This window comes from Ctenocephalides felis, unplaced genomic scaffold, assembly GCF_003426905.1.
Source record: "Ctenocephalides felis isolate EL2017-DRISC unplaced genomic scaffold, ASM342690v1 CF-g0.4_SCAFFOLD_01886, whole genome shotgun sequence".
NCBI lineage: Eukaryota > Metazoa > Arthropoda > Insecta > Siphonaptera > Pulicidae > Ctenocephalides > Ctenocephalides felis.
The window spans coordinates 44,108,388-44,132,325 of NW_020538040.1; the positions used below are offsets into that span (position 1 = coordinate 44,108,388).

Sequence of the window (23,938 nt, forward strand, 5' to 3'; positions counted from 1 at the left end):
TTGCACTGTCGTTGCATAATTCTTTTACCCATGACCTAGAAATATTTTAAAAATATTTAGAAACATTCTACAAAATGCTAAAACAATTTACAAAAAATATTATGCCACTATAATCAATTCGGTGTTAATCAATGTTGTTAAAAACTTTTGTTTTACTTATATTGCAAGTGAATATTGAAAGTAATAAGTCAACAAGTTAATTAATATAAATAATAGATTACAAAATTTCACCGTAACATGGAATATAGTTTCAAATTGATCTTAATTAAATTGAAATAATATTTATGTAGAAAAACAGATGTTTCCACAGGTAACCAATATTATAAAAATTATAAGAGTATATAAAAACATTAATACAATAAAGACTCACAGGTGGGAGATCATAGTATGTAGCGTCCAACGGCCCAGAGTCCTTACTCTTTTTGGCAATTTCAATTGGCAGAGGTTCTTCATCAGAACATTGTTTAATTTTTCGTTTTCCACTTGGTTTGTTATCATGTTCTTCCTCTTTGTTCATATCTCGTTTGGGCAACTACATACTCTGATGCCAATTTTTCTTCGACCAAGTATTTGTCCACTGAAAAAAAAAAAAATTATATCATGATTTTTAGTATATCTTCTGTTACTAGAGAAAAGAAAAAGTCTTATACTCATACATATCATTTTAAGTCACTGAAATATATAACCGTATAATAAAGAAAAATACAAGCTAAGTCTAAAATTCTATAGCCTTTCACTTTAATTAACATATAATTCAATAACAACATTAATAAACAGAATGTCAACTTCTTGACAATATGTTTATTATTCTTTATCATTTTAGAAGTACAACTATTACATATTATTTTCAGATATATGTGACATTGTAATCATCCACTTTTACATATAAAAATAATTATTAATAAGGAAACAAATTTTAATGAAAAAATATTTATAACAATATAGTAATAAAACTTAACGTGAAAATATACATACATAGATTGAATAATTATTTGGCTATAGTTATTGTTAGAAACCAAGATAATTTAACCAAAATGTTATCATTTTGTTTATTCACAACAATAAGTGAAGCATTAATTACTATAGACACTCTTCTCTTATCTAAGACAATACCTTACATATTGTCATAAATATTATTTTAGAAAAGAATTCAATTTCAGTTTGTAAAAATAAATTTTTCAATTAAGAAAATACTTACTCCAAATTCTCTAAGGTAAAAACGCACTCAACACTGCGTCGATTCATGCCACTGACGCAAGAATGCTTGCAAGCAAATTCATATAATACTCTCACAGAACAATCACCTGTCTGCACATTGCCTAACGGCACTGTCACATTCAAATGTGTATTAGAATCAACTGAACCAAAGTACTGAGCTCCCACTGACTTGCACAACAAAACATGATCAGAATTATTGAAATCATCTAAATCTGAAATAACGATTTATATATATATAATTTCAATTATGATATTAAATTGTATATCAAAACATTTTGGATTTAAGTATTAATTTATAAATCTTTGCCTTTTTTGGGATGTATCACAACATCAAAATTAACTACTAATTATAATATATAATCAAAATTAATATAAATAAAATATAAATAAAATTAAATAATAAATAATATATATATTTATAAAATCAAAATGAATATTAAATAATACTCACTATCGCTTGATTTCATAGTCTTATGATTTTTACATCTCATAACCAGATTCGGAGCATCATGAGGGCTAGAATACAGCATTGTTGCTCTTACAAACAATCCAGGGATCATAGGGTTCCAAAAAAAATCTATTGGCAGTGTATGTCCCATGTTGATAAAAGCCTTATTCAGTTTTTGAGAGTACTGAAAACATTTTTAAAAAATAATATTATTTTAAGAGACTTTTTTTTTGATAAAATAACAAAATATAATATAATTCAATCATGTACAAAAAGGTCGATGTACGTATTCTACTAGTAACCACTTGTCCTTAATACAAGTTCAATACCATAGATTATTTTTAAGAATTACTTACAGTAACTTGAGGTTTTTGTTGTCCAAGTTTGCTACATGCTACTTTGAGATCAAAGTTGTAATCCCCAGCAAAGTCCTTGTTACTGGGAACAGTTTGTACTGAATGTTGAATGGCAGCTGAATTCATATTCTGTAGCGCCTATTAAATTCAGAAAAACATTTATAAACAAAATGCAATTACTAGTATCCAGAACAATCTGCTATACCAAAATTACTTAATTTGATATGTATCGTAAATTAAATAAGACTATAAGAAAAATAATGAAAATAATTACCATGGTAGAAAAACCATCATATTCTGCAGAGGAGTGACTAGACGGCTCAGTTTTAATATCCCGCTGTGCTGGATCTGAATCAGGTGGTATGGCCAGAAATGGAAGTTCAGTCTGCTAATAAATGTTTGTTTTATATCTTATACAAAAAATCACTAATGATTTGAAAAATGTCTAATTTGTTTTTAAAATAAATATACACTTAATAGGCATATTTTAATTCTATATTTATTGCAATTAAATTTTTATTTATAAAAACATTTAAACAATAGTGATTATATCAAAATTACAATAAAATAAGAAAGAACTCTAATACTTACATTGCTATCAGACCATGAATTTAAATCCCTGAGAATAAAAAGAATATAATTAATTTCTCTATAATTAAAAATTTATAGTAAACTATTTCATTTTTCTTGAATTCTCAATCATTTATAAAATTAGCTGACTTCTATTTGTTGCAAATAAAAATCATTTTCAGAATAAAATTTCTAACAAGTCATGCACAAAATATAAATATGGATAAGATAAAAAAATATATAAAACAGAAATAAATTTATATATATATTTTTTTAAAAATCTCAAACCTTGTTTGCACAAGGAAGATTAGTCAATAAAAAAAATAAACCGCAAGCCAAAATTTTCTCTAGCAATAACAGAGTGTTCTTGCATCACATATTAAAAAATCATATTCTTTATGAAAACATGATTTATGCTAATTATAAGTACATATGTTCAAAATTATGTAATTGAAATAAAATGAACATATTACATACTTTCAGTATATTCATACATTAATTTAAAGTCAGAAGATGTTTCATTTAATAAACAATAATCCAGATATTAAATCAAGATATTTAAAAAAAAAAAACAGACTTGAACATGTTTCGAGTTTGACCTTTGCTCAATTGATAAAACACACAAATTATTAAAAAAAACAGAAATTCTATTTACTTATTAATATGGGGAGTTAAAGTACTAGATAGCAAATGAGTACTTTTCAAATATCTATGGCTAAACAGTGTGTGTGTATCATTTATTTAGCAAATTCAAATACAGTAGAACCTCGATTAACCGGACTAATTGTTGTCAATAGGCATCCGTATAATCCAATGTATGAAGAATAATGATGTATATTTATCAAAAATAACAATTACAAGCATAGATATCAATAAAAATGTTTAATAAGAAATTAACATTTCCCTATGTATGTACATATATATTTTCATAGATTACATTACATACATACAAACTGTGGCATTACTCATGCAAAAATTCGAATTGTATGTACATACATATAAATTGGTTGTGGTTGGGAGTCTGGATAATCGCGAATCCGTATAACTGAGGTCCAGATAATCAAGTTTCTACTGTATATTTAAAATCTTTACATATGTTAAAGTTTTGATGTAGTCATTACAGTATTTATTTCTATCTAACTAAACTAAGTTTTGATGTATTACTTACAAGTTCAATTCCCGTAAATCATCAGTAGTAATCCGAGGCAGTATATATTCCAAGTCACCTAGATTGTCACTCATGCTGTAATTAATATATTAACTTAAATTCTCTCATGAAGATCTATATAAGACATTGATATGTAAATACAATTTATTGTTATTGAAAAGATTGAAAGAAATTTACAGTCTAATTATTTTAGCACATGATGAAAAGCAATTCTATAAATATCTGTTTTATTAAAAAACTAAATTAAATCATTAGAAAATTTCAATGATCTAGCCTGCATTTTACTTCTTGATTTGACTCATCTCGACTTTATATTTGTTTTTTGTGTATAATCACATTTTCTTAACGATTTTCAAGATTTACTTGTGCTTGCCTAATTTCATTTTAATATTCATTAATACATATTTTAACATTTTATTTGTTAAGTTATAATTTTTATATATATATTATATATATATATATATATATATATATATATATATATATATATATATATATATATAAAACAAACTTTGTTTTATATATTTTTGGGGTTATAATTGAAACACAAAATACTTACGTTAAGATGCAGTATAATTTAAACTTTTAAAGTGAAACAAAAAATTAATTAAAAAAATAAATTTAACTAATTTAAGATCACTTTATAAAATATTCATTAAACAAACAAAATTTGCACAAACATTTGTTTCGCCGACATGCATTAATGAAACAAATTGGCAACAAATAAACGTAGAGACCGATACAAACAAGATATTAATGTTTTTGTTGTATATGTCATATTCGAAGTGAGTAGTAAGAAATGCTGCCAATAGATAGAGCAACATAAATTTGAATGATTTTCTTAATTATGAAAGAAATAAATTTTATATATATGCTAAAGAAATGTTAAATATTATTTAAAATTAGATTATTTTCCATACTAAATATTAAGATAGATTTTGATCACATTTAGTTCAGCAGTAGTTATGAAGGTTTCTGGCATACCTCAGAAAAAATGGATGTGTGTGTGTTTTGTATGTCCGCACTCTTTCGTTCAAAAAGCATTCGATTCCTATTGATAGGGAGACGTGCTGATTAGTTTTTGGCAAAGGCAGCAAAGATACGCAGCAAAGAGTGCAGAAAATAGAAATCGAGATTATGAAAGAACGGAGCATCCGATTTGAATGATCTAAAAAACATTCAGTTTGTAATGATGGGGGAAGTGATGGTTAGTTTTTGGCAAAGGCAGGTCCAACCGTTTCGAAGATACGGAGCTAAATGTGCAAAAAATGCAGTTTTTGAGAGAGCATCCGATTTGAATGATTCAAAAAACTTTCTGCTTGTGTTGACGAAATTATTGATTTTAGGAAAAAACACATTTTTTTAATTTAAAATTTTTTTTTTTTAATATCGAAATTAATTCGGATTTGATTTTTTTTCTAGCTATAGTTCTAAAGCTCAATTAAATACTTTAAATAAATAGTTTTAACATTGCACTTCACTTTATATAATTCTTATAAATATTATACAAAGCCCTTCATTTTAAATTCGATTGTTTAAGTTTTGTTTATTTACTTTTCTGTAAACAAACAAGTTACAGTATTTATAATAATCTAATTGAAAACATTTAATATTTCTCGAATTTTTCATTACGGTACGAGAAGTTCCAGCAATTTGGCTTAAGGCACGATGCCATACACCACTTGTTTACGTATTTATTCAATTATGTAAATTTACAATCGACTGTTTTGTAACACAAATTTTGTAATCATATCTAAGCATTTTATGTTAAACATTTATTTATATAAAATATATATCTAATAATTTCTACTCAATATATGTATATTTTGAAACGTTCTTCTATTTACTTAGGATAGTATAAATAAGATCGACAATTTTTAAATTTGTAAATAAGGGAAAAATATTGATTTATCTTCAGCATAAATGAGTATATTTCCATAATAAAATATTATTTCTGATTTAATAAATATTAAAATAATAAAAACATTCAAATATATTACTAATATCAATAATTTAATACTTACACTAAATTCAGCATTACCATAACTCAACTGGTAGATTTTTTTTTATCATTTTTGAATAGCAATCAGAACCTTACGTCCTATGAGCTGTTGGGCTGAAACTTCTCCTTCCTTCGTATTTTTTTAGAAGGTAACCCAATGGTTAATACATCCATATTTGATGATTTTTGTTACTAGAATTAATCTAATAGGGCTGACATTTTATTGGTGCAGCAATGCCGGATTAAGGGCTATTTGCACTTGGAAACATATTGCTATCTATATTTTCAAGTGAAAATCGTTGTCACTGCTGCCTGACAACAGGCTGCTCGAAGTGGGTATCGAACCCGGGACCTCTGAAACAAGTCCCATCGCTCTTAACCGCTTACCTACGAGCAAGCCTACTGGCAAAAATAATTGCGAAATATGTACTCATTTAGAACAAAATTATTACAACTTAAATTGCAAGATAAAAGTGATAATAATAGTTTGGCAAGAAAGTAATTGGGTGCAACATAAAACATTTTTTTTAAAAGGAACTATAATCAATCAATTTTTCATATTTTCTCTCTATGTCAGTTCCAATAAGGAGCCGTCCAAATCACGTGAGTTTGAAAGGTTTGACAAAAAATCACGAAATATCAGATGGGGGAGGTGAAGTCTATTTAGATCACATGTGTATTTATTTTTTATATTTTTTTCAAAAAGTTTACGATTTTTGTAGGTACTATTATTACACGTGTTGTTGATTGAAAGAGGAGCGATTGAATATCACCACGTATCACCAAAGAGAAAAGGGGGCTTAAAAATGTTTAAAAACGATCACGTGTTTAATGGATGGCCCCTAAGTTGCTCCAAGATACCAAAGATATGTGAGACCTTGTATTATCGAAATAGAATAAAATTTTATTGCTATTTGCCAATTCTGGTCGTTGTTCATCATCCAATTTGATCACCTATTTAGGTATCTGAAAATATCATCTGATTTCTTTTAAAGCAACTCAATATCTTTGTAGTTACACCAAATTAACAATATGATATTTATGATATCAATCATATCGGGTTCAAAAATTAGACATAATTAATTTCTAAAAATTAAAGAATCGGCGGAAGGTAAGATTCTACGTGTGAAATTAACCTGGAAAAGGAATCAGAAATCCTTTGCGCAAGGCGCATGTTCCTGGAAAAAAACTTTTAACTTTACTATTAATATATTTATATTTTTATAATGAAATATAATGTTGTAATAAAAAATGAATTATTAATAACAATTATCACGAGTATACATCAAACGTGTTAATGTAACGTGGAAAGTGATATTAAATCGTGTAAAATTTGTATGCTTAATCAGGCAACAGAACAAATGACAATATAAATAACTAATTATAATTTTAATCAGTTAAATAATCGGAATAAAATTTTAATTTATAATACGTATTATTTATATGGGAGAATTTATAATCGTTAGCTGAATCTGTTACAATGGTTGTAAATGTTGTATGTTCATAGTTCTAAGTGTTGTATATAAATATAATTAGTAGTCTGTGATTTTTAAAAGCATTAATTTTTTTCATTTTTTATCTTCAGTATTCTATTTTTGCCATGGGCGTTAAATAAATAAATTAATTAATAAATAATACCAGTGTATGTAATATAATGAAAAAAGCATGCAATACTAATACAGAATATGAATAGTAATTTAATAATAATTAAAAAGAGATTTTTTTTTTATTATTTTCCTATTGAGGAAAGACGTTGGCAGGCTAAAACAGGGCGTTATCAATATCACCAGGTCTGATTGAACAAAAACATAAACATCGCATCGTTTTGCTATAATTTGCATTTACATCCAGCTGAGTGGAGACCTCGTAAGTTCTGGTTTTGTTAAGTCTTTCAGTTTAGTCTGAAATGTGACATTGGCGAGGTGAGACGTAATTAAGTTGTAAGTTGTGTCGTGTTGTGGAATATTAATTAAAATTTTAGATATATTTAAAAAAAAAGTTAAATCGGCATAGTGTTGTTTTTGCGAATGGTCGAATTTCCCATTTGACTTGTTTTTATGTGATAATGTTTTTGTTAATATGCGCGCTATTGTTTGTAAAAAACATTGTACTGATAAATGCTCAGATATCTGGTAAGTATTGCTCTTTGATTTATAATGCTAATTGTATAAATAGATGCATTGCTTCATCGTTATTTTTCAACATACTTCATAATAACAATTTCTTAATAATTTTAAATACTCCTATGATTCATTTCTCAAATATTTAAATTTCGCAGTGAATTTAATAATTAAGGCATTGAATGTTATTTTCATGAATGAATTTGTTAATGTTTTTATTAGTATTTAATATTTATGCCATATCATTTCATTAGTATTTAATATTTGATGTTATTTTATTATTATTATGAGATACAAAAATTATGAAAATTTATTTAAATAAATAAGTAAGAGACATTATTTAACAATCAAATTTATTAATTTTTGGATAGGTTCAACATTCAAATGAAAACTGACTTTTTTCGCCATTTTTATTTTAAAATAGAAAAACTTCACTTAATATTGAAAATGTAAACAAATGAAATTGTCGTTATAACTCCGTTTTTTACAAGCGGTTTTATCTAATTGTAAGCATATCCACAATAAACATATTTATATATAGATAAGTTTACCTATAGTTTAAATAAATTAACACCCTCGAATGTGTAAAAATTTAATTAAACCTAATAATATTTCAAAATTTTGACTTATTTTATTAACGCATTTATAAATTGATACTAGTCACTTTAACCCAGTGGTTTCCAACCTTTTCCGCACCAGGACCCGGTTCTTATAAAATAAACAGTCGTGAGTATTTCATAAATACTCAACTGATATTATCATACTACAAATTATGTAAAATGCAATATTATGTAAAATATTCATAAAAAATAATTTTACTTTCTTTTTTTATATAATTTAAATTTTTTGTTATATTTTTAAAAATTCTATTTTGGAAACATTTGAAAGCCCCCCTTGCAATAGCCTTGCGCTCTCCTGAGGAGTCGCGCCCCTCAGGTTGGGAACCACGGCTTTAACCTGAACGATTCTTACGTAAAGTGATATTTTTAAATTCTTCACATTTCCATTATGAATTTCGAGTAAAGAATGCAGTCCTGAGGGCATTCAGTAACATCGAAATGTATAGTACAAATGTAATTACTTGCCAAAATTACTATTTTTTTCTTTTATATATTGTTCTTACTTATTTTCAATGTCTATTAAGTTTTCGGAAACACATTATTAGTATCTGAAGGATACATTCACAGATCTTATTGTTGAAGTTTTATTGACCTTAAATAAACAAATAATTAAATCGTTTTATTTTTATAATGATTTATGGGCCACATGTACTAGTACGCCATTGGAAAAACCCAAAAGTATCAACATATCAAGACATGGCGGTGCAACGACATAAAAACCTCTTATTTAAATATTAAACCGACGACAAAAAATTAAATATATATTTAAAATAATTTTCTAGATGAGTGCTCATTATAAATGTTGAATTATATGCTTCTCAATGAAGTTTCACGTGATATCTATTAACTTAAATATGTCCAATTAACATCAAAATTTTATAAAAATATTTTATTCCATGCATATTCACAACTTACATGTGATTTGCTACTAATAATTAATGATAAATTTAACTATTGAACATTTTTAATAACTTTTATTTTTATTATTGTTACTATTTTATTTCTTTTTATTTTCACTATTTTTCTATTAACTTTTGATATGCGGTATTTAATTGATATGCGGTGTCAATGCAGGCTTACTTCCTTTCAATTTATTATGTATTTTAGATAAATACATAATCAACTCGATGTTAATTAGAAAAAAAATATTTGAAGTACGATCTCATATAAGAAAGTTGTTCAGTTTTCAGTTAAAATCTTTTCAGTTTAAAGCCCAAAAATAATATTTTTAATTCGATAGCTATATGTATTCATTATTCGCGATTCTGTGTGCAAATGGCTTTTGGGCGCGTACTTCGTATTTCCATACAAATAACCGTATTTCTTTTAAATCAACATGTGTCTATTACAAATGTCTATAAGATTAAAATTGGAAATATTTTAAATAAATTTTATAACAGTATAGCATTTTTTATAAAATTCATTAGGATCTAAGTGTTATATTTATCTGTTATAAATATATTTTTAATTCAAATATGAATATAATTTTATGCTAATTTTAACACTGACAATGAGAACATTAAAATCATCGGAAATGTATACTATGCGATCAAACAATTCGATACGAATTCAGGAAGTTGCATTGGAATTATTAAAATCGCTTGAATATATTCTTAATTTAACATAACACATATTTAGCACTTTCACGAGCAATATTTAAATTGACTTATCTATGACCGAAACATTGTTTTTCATTTTATTTTTTTGTTATAAGACTTATTGATGCCATAGTAACCAAAACTAGACGCTCTGACTTTTTCTAAAAACCAATGTTTTTCTCAACATCTTTTATATAATTCGAATAGTTTTCAAATCGTATGTTCATTATTGAGTTTGAATGTGAAAAACTACTCAATGCCATAAATTTGCCATTTTTGTATTCTTATCAATTTGAGAAACTTGTAAAACATAAAAAAATTGTACCCCTAAAACTTTAAACAAATCTTATATATTCAAGCTAAATTAAATTAGCTGTGCATATTTTATCTTTTTTATTATTGCATAAAGTAGTTACAGGAAGAAGTTTACACGTTTACAAGCCTTAAGATCATACGTTTTAAATTATGCAACACATAGCTAAATGTTAAAACAGTCAAAGAAAATGTTTTGTATTGATTTGTGACAGATTATATTACAAAATTATACTCATACTGCAATATTATTTATTTTAAATCTATATTTTCATAAGGCGCATAATTCAGGGTTATCATATAATAAGAAGGTTATCAGTGATAAAGCTTTATGATGGCTACGAGGTGTTTAAATAATACTTTTATAGAACTAAATTTATTAGACTTTGATTAGTAATGTTTAATAGTAAAATTGTTGAATATATAATGTGATAAGTGATAAGCTTTAGAATTTTTACTTAAGTATCAAATAATGTCGGAATTAATCACTAGTTAGCCTCATATCATTCATGAGGCTAAATGTAAGAAACTCATAAACGCTCGAAATATGTTTTCTAGAAAAAAGATGGAATTCTAGAATACTAATTCACGTATATAAGTTTAAGTGAATTGGGAAAATTAAAGCATTAACCAACACTAACCAAAAATCTAATTTGTTTGTTTGTGAAGTTAATATTATTTAAATCATGTTTATGTCACTGTTTAGGTTTTTCGATAACGTATGATTCATAATTTTCATAAATTTATGGACTTTTCTGACGATCAGTTTGCAAAAACGTTAGTTTTATCAATACAGAATTGTTGGAGGCATCTTTTCAATTTACTTAAAAATCTGCTACATATAGATAATAAACATTTTTAACTTTTCCAAAACTCCATTTTAGTATAGCCAAATGTAATAAAACAAATGTAATAAATTAAATACATCATTAAATTATTTTTAAAACTGTTACTTTGTAACCCTAACATCCGTTACAATATAAAATCCTACAATTACCAACATTTGCACCATTCTGCAAATATATGAAAATTTATCACCATGGTGCAGTATATCTTTTGCATTCACAAGGATCTAAATATCAACTTATTTTGTCAGTAAATGAAATAACTCATATAAATCTAACCACCAAAATATTGCCGCGTCCTATAAGAAATCTCAAAAAGAAAAGACCCTGTTACTTAAAATTACAGCTAATTTAGTCGACATCGCCTATTCACCAAATCATTGGTCTAGATTTATTTTTATTTATCTTTTACCTTTATTAGTTTACTTTAGTTTTATGAGTTTGCTGTATATTCTGTTCATGATACATTTGATTTAATTTTTCCTTTGATGTCGCTCGTCAATGTTGTCTTATAAGACTTCAAAAATTTTGATTGACAAAACTAACTCGTGTGAAACGAATAGTTTTTCGACCACACACTGTTTTTTAATTACCACATACATCACAATATGTCTCCAAGTAATGGGATTGTAGTTAGAGATGGTAAAAAAATAAGATTTCCCAGTGGTAAACCATTCGACCACATTTATAGTGCAAAAATATTTTTTTGTTTTATCACGACACATGGCTGCAAATATAGATAGTACCGGTAATACGCATAGCTAACATTAAATTGGCGTTATCAGGATTGTGAGAGTATAGCTGTTATTCGGGCTCACCATCCTCAATATCCGAATAAAATGACAATTTTATTATAATTTTGAAGTGATAGGCGATAGTTGCACCAGAAGTTATGATGGCGAGGCAGGTGAATGCGCCCTGATTACTCAATGTCCTTCTGCAAACCGCATCCTTCAGACCACCGGCATCAGACCTGATGTATGCGGTTATTCTACGTATGAACCGATAGTTTGCTGCGTCCAACAGAGATACAATTCTAACTGGAATTCTAACCGCGAAGGCAACAAAAGGATCAGCGAACAAAGTAAGTATTTCGTTATTTTTCAAAAATTATATAAATAGTCAAAGAATTATTCGCATGACGAAAATACTCGTCAATATACAAAATTCCTCCACTTCTCCGAGATGAGTATACTCGTCATCACAATTAACTGGTTAAATGTATACATTACATTTCTAATTATGATTGCCTATAGGATCCAAACAAGTTTTAATAAAATTTGACTACCGCCTCCGACTATCTTTTGTATCAACAACGATTTGCAAAACTTGGTATAATAATAGATATAATTTCCACCAAAAAATTAACTCACACATTTTGCTAGCAACGTAATCATATTCTAGTGTACTATAATATAAGAACTATTTTCGCTTGCCTTTTCCGACTTGCAAAATTTAATAAACGATGAGGTGTCGAGCAATGATATAAAAAATGACCTATTTATTAATGATTCAAATATCACAGTTTTCCTAAAATTCATATGCAAATTTAGAATTTTCCTAAAATTCATATACAAAGTTCAAAAAGTGAAATTAATATTTTCTCTTCGCTGAAAACAATCAACAAAAGCACAAATTAATTTCCTAAATATACTTCTTTACGATGAAACATTAGGTTTAACATGGATTTAACATACATCGCGCGACCTTTGACACAGTATAAAATATCAAATCTGGTTTTTAATCTATTTGAATTTTCTGTATAACAATAAGCATATATGTAAATGATTGAGAATACATTTACATATTTAAGAATTTATTTTACTTTTGTTCTGAATTGTCGAATTATTTATGGCCAATCTTTGCCAAAACCTAATCAGATAGATAAATTGATGCTGCCTTCATTGAGAAAACATCGACAAAAAAAAACGAACGACGAACGAATGTCGAGAAAATTAGCAAATCGAATTTCCTGGCCCAAACATAAACTTCTCATTCGGGAAGTTAATAGAAAAACAAGTCAAAACTCTAAGCTTTATATATTTTTCTAGAATGTGATGAGTACAGTACTGCCGTAAAACAAACATTGACGGTTCTGCCATTGGTGTCAGACCCAAATCCAATATCGTTTACAGTTGAAAAATGTGATTACAATAGCGTTCCTTTGATCGTTGGAGGAGAAGTCGCAAAATTGGGCGAATTTCCACATATGGTAAGAAAAGTATCTAACCAAGATAATAATTTGCTGAAGCAGAAGAATTTATTTTTGATTTACATTCTTCCAACTTTACTGAATAAAAAATACAACCAATAATAAGTATTATTTAAACAATATAATATGTATGTTATTAATATAATTATACTATGCGAATTTCGGTTATTGAGAAGATCAAGTTTATGACGCGCACGGCAAATAATGTTTCACGTCATGAATTAATAAATTCTTAATCAAATATAACGATAAAAATAGAGTTAATAAATGCTTTCCTGATTTATTAAAATTCAATTATAAATCTTAAACCAATCGATTATTATGAGTGGGATATTTAGAATATCTGTACCAAACAATATTACAAATTGCGCATTATAATAATATTCGCCAAAAATCTTATGCTAATTAAAAAAATAAATACAATATACAATATATTGAATATTGAATACATTCTAAATCAAGACAGAATAATAATAATGATTTTAAAGAGTAAATTTCGATTTCAAATTAAATATAGATTCAATTGATTTCATTATATGCTTAATGGTATTGCAGGAATACATTTGGAAGTATGTAATTATTCTCTTCGATATTTTTATTTGCGGTTAACGGCATTATGAACGCGAAAGCTTGAGTGCAATCAATGCAAACGTAACGGTAAAAACTAAAAGGAATTTTAAATAGTGAATGAATATTACAGATGGTATATTTATGTGTATAATTATAAATATAATTACTTAGGCAGCCATCGGATGGACAGAAACTAGTGGGGCCGTAAATTGGTGGTGCGGAGGCACTTTAATTAGTCCCGAATATGTACTCACAGCGGCGCATTGTGCAAGCGTAAATAGGTAACTATGAAGATTTCTTTAACCCATTCGAGACCCCGATTTTTTTCGAAAGCGGTCCCCAGGAGCAAAATTTTTTTTTGTTTATATTGTTCATTTTTAATAAAAAAAAATCTGGTTCACTACGAAAATCAACCAAATCGTAAGCAAATTTGCATAAATAAGATGATTGCACACCGGGTGTGTGTGTGTGTGTCCTAAGTAATGTTACTCAGTAATGTTACTCAGTAATGAAAAAGAAAATACAATTTGTTAATACATTCTTAGAAAACAGCACACTGGTTTTAAAATAATTATTAGTAGATTTCAAAATTCCAAACAAAATATTTTGTTTTGTTCCGGCACGAATTAAAACCAACGCTAAATTTTGTTTTTCTATACCATACTGATACCATTAATTCAAAAAAAATCTTATCTCGACGACTCTATCACTCAGAATAACTGATAATTTTTCATTACAATTTTTGCACACACGGTGCGCAACCGGTCTTATAGCCCCGGAAAGCAATTGCATACACGGTGTGCAATCGGTCTCGAATAGGTTAATCGTTTTTACCCCGATGTATATTACATGTTTATCAAAACAAATTAATTACTTTTTGTACATTATCATAATAACATATAATTTTCATATTTAACCTTTCGCTACAGCATATAGTTTTCCGCAGGACACTGACACTGCTGCACGGAACAGCGAGCAACGTACTAGGCAAAACAACATATCTTACTTATAATCAATAAAAATGCATTTAAAAATTAAAAATTGAAAAACTAAAGATTACAATAACAAATTAGAACTCTCAATAATTTAACTCATTTTCAGTTATAAATCTCGAAGAAAAACGACACTGGATGTCGTCTATAGGCAACAGCCGTACACGCGCAGGTCAACATGCGGCTGTCGCCTATAGACGACGCTCGTAGCGAGAGGGTTAAAATGAGATGATATGAATTTTTCGTGTTTAAAAGTAGCAAAATTTACAAATGCTTTTGATTTATGATATTTAAAAATATTGTTATTTTTTGTGTTATACTAAAAATCTATGGATAAATACGGATCTTATGATATTTGTAATTTCTTTTTACTATAAAAAAATAAGACACTTATTTACCTTAATTTCTTACATACATTATATGTAGTGATCAAAATCGCCAATGCATATATAACTAAAGAAAGCACTTATATCCAACAAAAATCAACAATATTTAAATGTTTATTTTATTTTTAGTGAGCAACCTGATATCGTTCGACTTGGGGAACATAACTTAAAACATTCGGACGATGGGGCCGATCCCATTGATGTTCCAGTCGATTCCGTCATCACTCATCCTAGTTATCATTATCCATCTAAATATAATGATATTGCACTAGTTAAACTGCGGTATCCAGTTAGGTAATTCTTATAAAAAGTTTTTTTTATTGCTTTTAAATCCACACGGTTTACAAAATCTACAAGTTTGTTTATTGGCCTCGCGTTCTTAGAGCATTTATCGATCTATATATTCATTTTATATATAATACTATACTAACTTTTTATATTGTATTCGATTCAGTATTTTTACGCAGAATACGACATAATTTCTGAAATCCTATTTTAATAAATTTTCTACTCCACATTACAAGATTCTTGACTTCTTGACAAGGTAGTTAATTTCACAATCAATTTTCATATAATCGGACCTATTGCACTTGTGGTCCGATTTTGATTTAAAATTGCATTTGGAAAGAAAATTCTGTATGCTAACGGCACATTAATTCAAATAAATATGGCCAAGCCGCTTAAAAACAAGTATATTATTCAATTAACTATTTTGCATATAATTTAGTATTGTTAATTTTTTTTTTCTATTCTGTAGTCTTTCCAATTCGATCAGACCTTCTTGTTTATGGGCCAATGACGAGTTCGACACAGATAGTTCAATTGCTACTGGTTGGGGAAAGATAGACTATGGTAAGAAAGTAACAATAATTTTTTGCAATAAATATTTCAAAGATAAATATGCTTCTGCATCGTTAGTCCTAAATTTGAAAATAATCATACCAATGACTGTCTTAAAAAGCTAAAAATTAAATACATATATAAAATTAAATTTTTGTTTAAAAACAGGCTAGTGTTATCAAAAAATTTTCAAAATACATTTAAAGTACGGTTATTGGATACAAATACGTTCATCACTTCTTAAAGGAAAAAAGTCTTATATATAATGAATTTAGGAAAAGGGAATAACCTTTTTGATAAAAATTTTTATAATAAACATTTTAATATCGCCGCCGGTATAATTATTTACTACGAACTGCAAAAATAACATATGTATGTATACAAATGTACAATTGTGATTTATATTCATAAAAGCATCTTTATATGTATATAATATTTTATTAATCTCATTCTCGGACAATTCTATTCAATTACCTTTCATTCAAACATGAAAAAATATTATTGTTAGTAAATTGATACTACAGGAAACATAGTTACGATCACTGAAGTTACCTCATTTACTAATTCATAATTAACTCGGGTTATACATTTCAAATTGACAATCACACAGCAATGATAGTAAAGAATTTTCTCAAACATACAGTAAATAATATTTCATCAGTCACTTTGATACTAATTCTATTTTTAATTTGGAATTTTTGATTATATATGAGCAACTGGGCTGGCATTATACTATCAAAGGGAAGAATATTATTATCATTTAAATACGTATTTCCAAATACTTGAGCATTTGTTTTTGCTTTAGAATTGAAACTTATTTTTTAAATATAGTACTTTCTTTAATAATAATTAATATGTTTTAATTGTACAGCTGAGAGCAGAAGTGATGACCTACTGAAAGTAGTACTGAAAATTATTGATAATAGGCAATGCGCTCCCTTATACGTTGATCAGATTAATAGAAGAAGATTGAGAAATGGAATTGTAGATACACAGATGTGTGCAGGAGAATTGGATGGTGGCAAAGACACTTGCCAGGTAAACAAATCATTATGACTTCATTAAAATTTGAACCATTAGCAAAAACATTGTTTTCAGAATTTCTAATATCACAAATTTTACTAATCATTATAGAGAATTTTATACTGTAAGATTAGTGAGTATTACATCAAATATCAAAAATATAATGGACAAATTTAATATATGTAATCAGGGTATGAGCAAGAAGTTTATTGATATTTTATTGCAGGGAGATTCAGGTGGGCCATTGCAAATAACAAAACAAAGCAACAAATGTATCTTCTACATAGTGGGAATAACATCATTCGGAAGGGGATGTGGTGCTCCTAATAGCCCCGGTGTTTATACTAGAGTCAGCAAGTATGTTGACTGGATTGAAAGTGTTGTTTGGCCAAATTAAGAGTTTTTAAATAATAGTTTCTCTTGGTAAGGAAATTTAAGGCTCATTCACTCAATAAGCATTTTAAAATATAACACCCCATTAGTATTTGATGAAGTGTTTTTATTACCTAGTTTTATACCTAATTTTAATGTTCATTTAATTAAGCCTACCATACAATTTTAAATAAATAAAAATTGATTATAAATTAACTTTAATGTTTTATTAATTTAAAGAGCTGCTCATTTAGTGAACACAAATCTGAGTTTAATACAATGCAATTTATTTAAATGTAAGTTCTAGTAGACTTAATTAGAATCAGATATTACAAACAAAATAAATATTTTTTTTAATTATAAATATAAATTGAAAAAATTATATAAATCTATCTATCCAAATCTAATAACTGCATCAAAGTTGAGGTAAATAAGTTGAAAAAATATAAATATTTTTTATAAATAATATCACTTACTTTTATTATTTATTAAAAGATGAACTTTTGGTAATTGCCTTTTCGGACTTGATTTAGAATTCCTATGCCTATTTGATTGCTATATTTTAATTATTTGTCAAGGCCAGTCATTGGGTTGTTCGTCATGTACTGTATACCAAGTTAAACCATCTCCATCGGGTTTATGAGCAGATGGTAATAATAAGTGCATTGCCACAGTTCTAAAAACAAATTTAGTATAATTATAGCATTTCAATCCATAGAATTTGTTATTTCATTTAAAACTAACCTGCCTCTTACTAATCCTAGGAATAACTTCCAATTTTTTGTTGTTCCGAAATTATATGGGTTTCTATATTGTTTTCCTTGCAGTGCCAATCTCTTTGTTTCAGATTTATTAATATTTGCTTCAATACTAGTCTCACCTTTAGAAATTAATTTACCATGCCAAATAGATAAGCCTCCCAGCGCAAATAAAACGGCTATAAAATAGAAGAAATTTATGCACAATGTAGTATATATATATATATATATATATATATACAGGGTGCTTCAAAAAAATGTATACACACTTTGAACTTTTATTTACTGTTCTACAAAGTTAAATTTCAGGAAAATAGAAAGCTGAAAGTCCAATGTAAATAAAACATAAATAACAAATGTTAATACTGTTCCAATTGGTGACATGCAGCATCAATACAATTCTAAGTACAATCACCACTAATTGATTGAAAGTGTGTATACATTTTTTTGAAGCACCCTGTATATATAATAGGTAATGCGCCTATTATTTAAATAAAGTTAAATGCTTCATACTAATTATATTTTGTAAGTAAATTATTAAAAACGAATGTTATATAACAAAAACAGCTGATTATAATGTTACAGTGTGTATTTAATTTAGTTGTAAATAGACATTTACATAACAAAACTTCTGAAAAACACAAAAAAGCAAGTTCCAAACATAGTTCTGCGGCATATGCTCTATGATATTTATCCGATATCTACTTATCATTTAATAAAATTTTAAATATAACTTCAGACTCCTGATTTTAGTTTATGCAAATCATCAATTTTATCTCTACTGCTTTAAGATTATGGGCAGTCAACAATTAGAGTTATGACATTGACTTAAAACTCCTTAAAAAAACATTGATGTCACAATATAACAATTATAATGTTACTCTCTCATAATAAATAATAATATCAATCACAAACTCATAGTATTTATATTTTACAAAAACATTTTGATTTTCTGCTGAAATCTAATTATTAGCATGACTGAATCACCTGTATTTATCAACGCCATAAATAGAACTGCTCTTCTTGTCATTGTATCATCAGCAAGAATTTCGGTCTCTAATGTTTCAGGTACTGGAAGATCATGATGTGGAGGTCCAGCATCACCATATTCATTCATCTCTGCCTAGTGAATGTACAAATATTTATGGATATAATATTTGTTTTCAAAAACAAATAAAAATGTTAACAGAGACAATTTATGGAATAATCTGGAATCATTGTTTTTCATAATATTTAACTATAAAACAAGTAACAAAAATTATTTTTTTAGGGTAAAAAAAGAAGCTTTTATAATGTTTTTTTGTAACTTACAACATGAACCATATGTCCTGAATTATTAAATCTAACGGGATGCCCATCTGGTTGGTGATCTTCTGTCCAATGTCCACTGGAACCTACCCACAGTACACCATATGCTATTTCAAACCCAAATATTATAACAAAAGTAACTCCTAGAACCATATAAACCATATATAAGTAAAAGTAGCGATGGTTGTAATGCCCCACACAGTTGTTTAACCAAGCTGAAAAAAGAACAGATGGTATGAGAGAAATAAAATCTAACAAAAGAAGTATAGATAATTAAAAAACAAAGGAGATCAAATTAATATATTGAACTGTAATATAACAGAGAGAAGTTTAATTTAACATTTTTACTGAGCATTATGATATTGCTAACATCAAACTACTGCCCCAAAATATAAGCTAATATTAATAATTACAAAGTAATATTACAAAATGAATAAAATAAAAAAAAATCTTTTTGAAATCAAATTTTTACAGAGTCCATATTTAATATGTGAACTTACGACAATGATGATCCATTTTCAATACACATCGATTGCAAACAGAACAATGGTGTGTCCGGGGTGGTTTTGGGGCAATACACTTTCTACATATACTCACTGCTTCAGTTATTAAAGCTCCCTGAACAAAAAAAAAAACAGAAAAATCAGATTGCTATAGATTTATACTATAAACATACTAATGAAAAAAATATAGGATTTCAATGAATATATGTACATGCAATTATTTTCAAGGGTTTAATCATTCAATAGTAATGAAACACTAAATTTGAATGAAAGTTATCTTAACAGTGATTTGGATTATGAAAAATAGCACTCTGTAAGAATATGAAATCATATCAGATAATTGATAATGTAGTAATGTAGAATCAAATTGAATTAATTTGATATAATTGAAAACATATATTGATTACATATCGTTAATAATTTTCAATCAAAAGGACATTTGACTCATAATTTAAATTATATGTTTATTTTAATAAAAGAATTCAATTAATTAACTATGCGGTTGTTGCTATGTTATCTACTATAAAAAAGCAAATATAACTGAAATTTTATTCATTATAAGTGTTCATTATAAGGAGCAAAAACTAATCAGTAAAATACTTTAAAAATATTTTTTAATAAATTTTGCTACTGACTATATTTTATATTACACTAATATATTTATTTACATCTGGTGGTTTTCCTGGTTCAGTAACAACTCCCATGTAATAATGAAACACTATGTTAATCAACAGCCAATGTCCTACTATTATTAAAGCAATTGTGAGAGGTTGTGAACGATTCCAATAAAAAGGAAGGCCAATCCAATATGCTATAAACACGACTGCAGTAGTTAGGCATGTAACTGCTACTATAAAAAACTGCAATATGTTGTTTATTATAAATTGAGATACACCAATATTTTTTAATTATAGCATGCACATAAAGAAAAGATAATTCCAAATTTGATGAACAACAATCAAAGTATAAAATGACAATTGTCTTTATACAAATGATATCTCAATAAAAAATAAATCAAGCTATTGAATATAAAACTTTAAGCATACCGGGCCCAAAAATTGTGTAAAATTGTCCACTATCCAAAAAATAGGTTCCATAGCCACATCGGCTGCATAGCTTTGGTTCATATGGTGATTATATGTTAAAGACTTGAAAATAATTTTTGTGCGATAGTGCAGCTTTTTCAATGAGTCTCTGAATAACAAAGTGATTATTAGTCAATAAATTGAGATATAAATAGTCTATTGGTCAATATACTTACATTGCTATCTTTGGTAGTAATTTTATTTTCCATTTAATTCTAGCCATGTTGTATTAATCACAGTCTTATGCCATTAATTCAGCCAATGTTAATCAGCAAATGTAAGAGAATCAAAACAGAAATTAGCTAAAATCAGTCTAAACCCCATGACTGTTTGTTTGGCAAATAATCCACTCATGTTGATCCAATGCTATATTTAAGGTTAAATCTGTTGTCATCACTCAGTTATATTACAATGTTCAGTTTAAATCAAATACTTACGTATTAATTATCTTAATATAATGTGCAATATTAAAATATTTCTAGTCATTGTTGAATATATGATTGAATCAGTATGCTGAAAGTATTAAATTGTGCTAAACACAGCAATTTGAAATATTCGTCCTTAATCAATAAACCAACTTCGTCTGAAGCTTTATCATGTTACTTGAAACAATGCCGAGAGCCGCCTTGGACTTCATATTTCATAAAAGTACATATTGACATTAATGTATTATTTATTATTAAGATTTTAGCCATAGATGTGATGCCGACTGTCAGCCCGAATACCCGAATAGAGACGTAAACATTAGATCGGTGCATTTCAATCGTTCGTAATTATTTCTCGCCAAGTACATTTGAATTTGAGCAATCATCTCAATTTGCGATAAATAAAAAAATATGAACTAACATATTATTAAATATCTGATTATTTCCCATGAATGATGAATTCATGGCTCCTGATTCCAGTTATGATTTTCAATTTTCTTAAACCAAGAAACCTAAATTTATAATATATAAAGAATGTCTTTATTGTTAATGTTGGATATATTATTAACTTCCCGTAGGGTAAGTTATTGTAATGGGCCGAAAATCGGAATTGAAAATTTTTACATTTCTCGACGTTTTGAAGGTTTCTGAACGTTTTGGCATACTTCAGAAAAAATGGATGTGTGTGTGTATGTATGTGTGGAAACAAATTTCCAGTCGTTTTAGGGCGCACGGATCAACCGATTTGAATGGTTCAAAAAACATCCGATTCCTATTGATAGGGAAGAGCTGATTAGTTTTTGGCAAAGGCAGGTCCAGCCGTTTCGGAGATACGGAGCAAAGAGTGCAGAAAATAGAAATCGTATTTTTGAGAGAACGGAGTATCCGATTTGAATGATCTAAAAAACATTCAATTAGTAATGATTGGGAGAAGTGTTTATTAGTTTTTGGCAAAGGCAGGCCCAGCCATTTTGAAGATACGGAGCTAAATATGTAAAAAATGGCAGTTTTTGAGAGAACTAAGCGTCCGATTTAAATGATTCAAAGAACTTTCTGCTTATCTTAACAAAATAATCGATTTTGGAAAAAAAAAAATTGTCCCATTTTTTTTGTTTTTTTTAGTTTTTTGTATATCGAAAATATTTATTTTTAATTCTGACTATAGTTCTAATATACTTTACAAATAATTTCAACTCTGCAATTCAGTTTATATAATATTTATAAATATTAGACAATGTTACAATATTTATAATAATCTATTTGAAAACATTCAGTAATCCCCGAACATTTCGTTACGGTACGGGAAGTTCCAGCAATTTGCCTTAAGGCACGATGCCACCCACCCCACTAGTTAAATATCTGATTATTTCCCGTGAATGATGAAATCATGGTTCCTGATTCCAGTTATAATTTTCAATTTTCTTAAACTTAAATACATAAAGAATGTCGTTATTGTTATGTTGGATATATTATTCCCAATGTTGGTATATAATTCTGAAAATTTTAAATGTATTTTTATAAACATGAAATTTAAAAAATATATATATTTTTTTTTAATGATTAATATAAAATATATTCTGAATGAGAATATATTTACTCTCAATGTAACTTTTAATAATCATTCCTCATAATTTAAACAAACTGCAAATATAAAATTAAAAATCTTTTGAGATAAAAATTTCGTCTTGGATCTTACAAATAAGAACAATATATTGCCATTGCCTGACAATAAATAATAATAAATCTAATTGAATTAAAAATTTGTATAGTACAAAGATGTTAACGATGACCAATGGGGTATGTCAAATTTCAACTGGACATTAGAAAGTGGAACAAACTATCAAATTTTAAGAACTGGTTGTTACCCATATATGAAATATCACTGCACTAAAAGAGCTTATGAGGATTTACATTTGCAAGACATTTTCTTTAAAGCAATCAAGGTTACAAACTTAGGTAAACGGTCATAGTATTGTATAAAAAATTTAGGTGATATAATTTTTTAATATTTGTTTCAGGTATACCGTGTTTGCTATATGGCTTGGCTGCAATATTTCTAATACGGCACGAAGAAATAGTATACACCCCAAGAGGTAATGTACCAATATACTTCTTGTATGCTGAAGACAAAGGATCTTTATACTAAATAAATTCATTGTATATTCTTATAAAAACAAATTTTAATGCATAAATATATAGCTTACAAT

At 27.4% G+C, this 23,938-nt stretch overlaps 5 protein-coding genes across 6 annotated transcripts in view; 2 read left to right on the forward strand and 3 right to left on the reverse strand.

Annotated features, from left to right (window-relative positions):
* The window catches only part of LOC113378444 (cellular tumor antigen p53-like), a 44,380-nt gene extending 43,861 nt beyond the window's left edge, over window positions 1–519 (reverse strand). Inside the window, exon 1 of the mRNA XM_026618977.1 lies at window positions 371–519. Within this exon, the coding sequence (XP_026474762.1) occupies window positions 371–517 (147 nt within the window). The 5' untranslated portion in view covers window positions 518–519. The remainder of the gene's footprint in view (window positions 1–370) is intronic.
* A 675-nt stretch (window positions 520–1,194) lies between these two features.
* Window positions 1,195–4,366, reverse strand: LOC113375004 (cellular tumor antigen p53-like). The gene is made up of 7 exons (XM_026614958.1): window positions 4,320–4,366; window positions 3,761–3,835; window positions 2,614–2,641; window positions 2,297–2,410; window positions 2,023–2,160; window positions 1,670–1,850; window positions 1,195–1,430 (listed from the first exon to the last, which is right to left on the reverse strand). The coding sequence occupies exons 2-7, from the start codon at window positions 3,832–3,834 to the stop codon at window positions 1,195–1,197; spliced, it is 771 nt and encodes a 256-aa protein (XP_026470743.1). The 5' UTR covers window position 3,835; window positions 4,320–4,366.
* Window positions 4,367–7,616: 3,250 nt separating this feature from the next.
* On the forward strand, window positions 7,617–17,823 carry LOC113377392 (venom protease-like). The gene is made up of 8 exons (XM_026617699.1): window positions 7,617–7,894; window positions 12,123–12,341; window positions 13,309–13,469; window positions 14,211–14,320; window positions 15,547–15,711; window positions 16,175–16,269; window positions 17,129–17,295; window positions 17,507–17,823. Exons 1-8 carry the CDS (start codon window positions 7,828–7,830, stop codon window positions 17,675–17,677), a joined length of 1,155 nt encoding a protein of 384 aa, XP_026473484.1. The 5' UTR covers window positions 7,617–7,827; the 3' UTR covers window positions 17,678–17,823.
* A 230-nt stretch (window positions 17,824–18,053) lies between these two features.
* Window positions 18,054–21,934, reverse strand: LOC113377192 (palmitoyltransferase ZDHHC16-like). Of its 2 annotated transcripts, XM_026617418.1 has the most exons (10): window positions 21,885–21,934; window positions 21,744–21,819; window positions 21,483–21,672; window positions 21,268–21,415; window positions 20,890–21,081; window positions 20,219–20,336; window positions 19,722–19,933; window positions 19,398–19,533; window positions 18,397–18,589; window positions 18,054–18,328 (listed from the first exon to the last, which is right to left on the reverse strand). In XM_026617418.1, the coding sequence occupies exons 3-10, from the start codon at window positions 21,527–21,529 to the stop codon at window positions 18,226–18,228; spliced, it is 1,149 nt and encodes a 382-aa protein (XP_026473203.1). In that variant the 5' UTR covers window positions 21,530–21,672; window positions 21,744–21,819; window positions 21,885–21,934; the 3' UTR covers window positions 18,054–18,225. The 2 variants fall into 2 exon arrangements, with proteins under 2 accessions (XP_026473203.1, XP_026473202.1); XM_026617417.1 differs by lacking the exon at window positions 21,885–21,934 and having other exon boundaries at window positions 21,744–21,861.
* LOC113377194 (uncharacterized protein C15orf61-like) lies at window positions 21,750–23,877 on the forward strand. Its single transcript, XM_026617419.1, has 3 exons — window positions 21,750–21,954; window positions 23,501–23,687; window positions 23,750–23,877. The coding sequence occupies exons 1-3, from the start codon at window positions 21,817–21,819 to the stop codon at window positions 23,875–23,877; spliced, it is 453 nt and encodes a 150-aa protein (XP_026473204.1). The 5' UTR covers window positions 21,750–21,816.
* Window positions 23,878–23,938: the final 61 nt, after the last annotated feature.

Bases quoted from the DNA above. Each gene is read 5' to 3' on its own strand.
- LOC113375004 (XM_026614958.1), bottom strand. From the start codon at position 3,834: ATGAGTGACAATCTAGGTGACTTGGAATATATACTGCCTCGGATTACT. The intron at 1,851-2,022 runs GTAAGTAATTCT...AAATGTTTTCAG, and splicing joins AACAAAAACCTCAAGTTACT to TACTCTCAAAAACTGAATAA. The intron at 1,431-1,669 runs GTGAGTATTATT...TCGTTATTTCAG, and splicing joins GACTATGAAATCAAGCGATA to ATTTAGATGATTTCAATAAT.
- LOC113377392 (XM_026617699.1), top strand. From the start codon at position 7,828: ATGTTTTTGTTAATATGCGCGCTATTGTTTGTAAAAAACATTGTACTG. The intron at 14,321-15,546 runs GTAACTATGAAG...TTTTATTTTTAG, and splicing joins CATTGTGCAAGCGTAAATAG to TGAGCAACCTGATATCGTTC. The intron at 16,270-17,128 runs GTAAGAAAGTAA...TTAATTGTACAG, and splicing joins TTGGGGAAAGATAGACTATG to CTGAGAGCAGAAGTGATGAC.
- LOC113377192 (XM_026617418.1), bottom strand. From the start codon at position 21,529: ATGGCTAGAATTAAATGGAAAATAAAATTACTACCAAAGATAGCAAT. The intron at 20,337-20,889 runs GTAAATAAATAT...TTTTTTGTTCAG, and splicing joins AACCAGGAAAACCACCAGAT to GGAGCTTTAATAACTGAAGC. The intron at 18,590-19,397 runs GTGATTCAGTCA...TCTATTTTATAG, and splicing joins TATGGCGTTGATAAATACAG to CCGTTTTATTTGCGCTGGGA.
- LOC113377194 (XM_026617419.1), top strand. From the start codon at position 21,817: ATGCTGAAAGTATTAAATTGTGCTAAACACAGCAATTTGAAATATTCG. The intron at 21,955-23,500 runs GTACATATTGAC...AAATTTGTATAG, and splicing joins GGACTTCATATTTCATAAAA to TACAAAGATGTTAACGATGA. The intron at 23,688-23,749 runs GTAAACGGTCAT...TATTTGTTTCAG, and splicing joins AATCAAGGTTACAAACTTAG to GTATACCGTGTTTGCTATAT.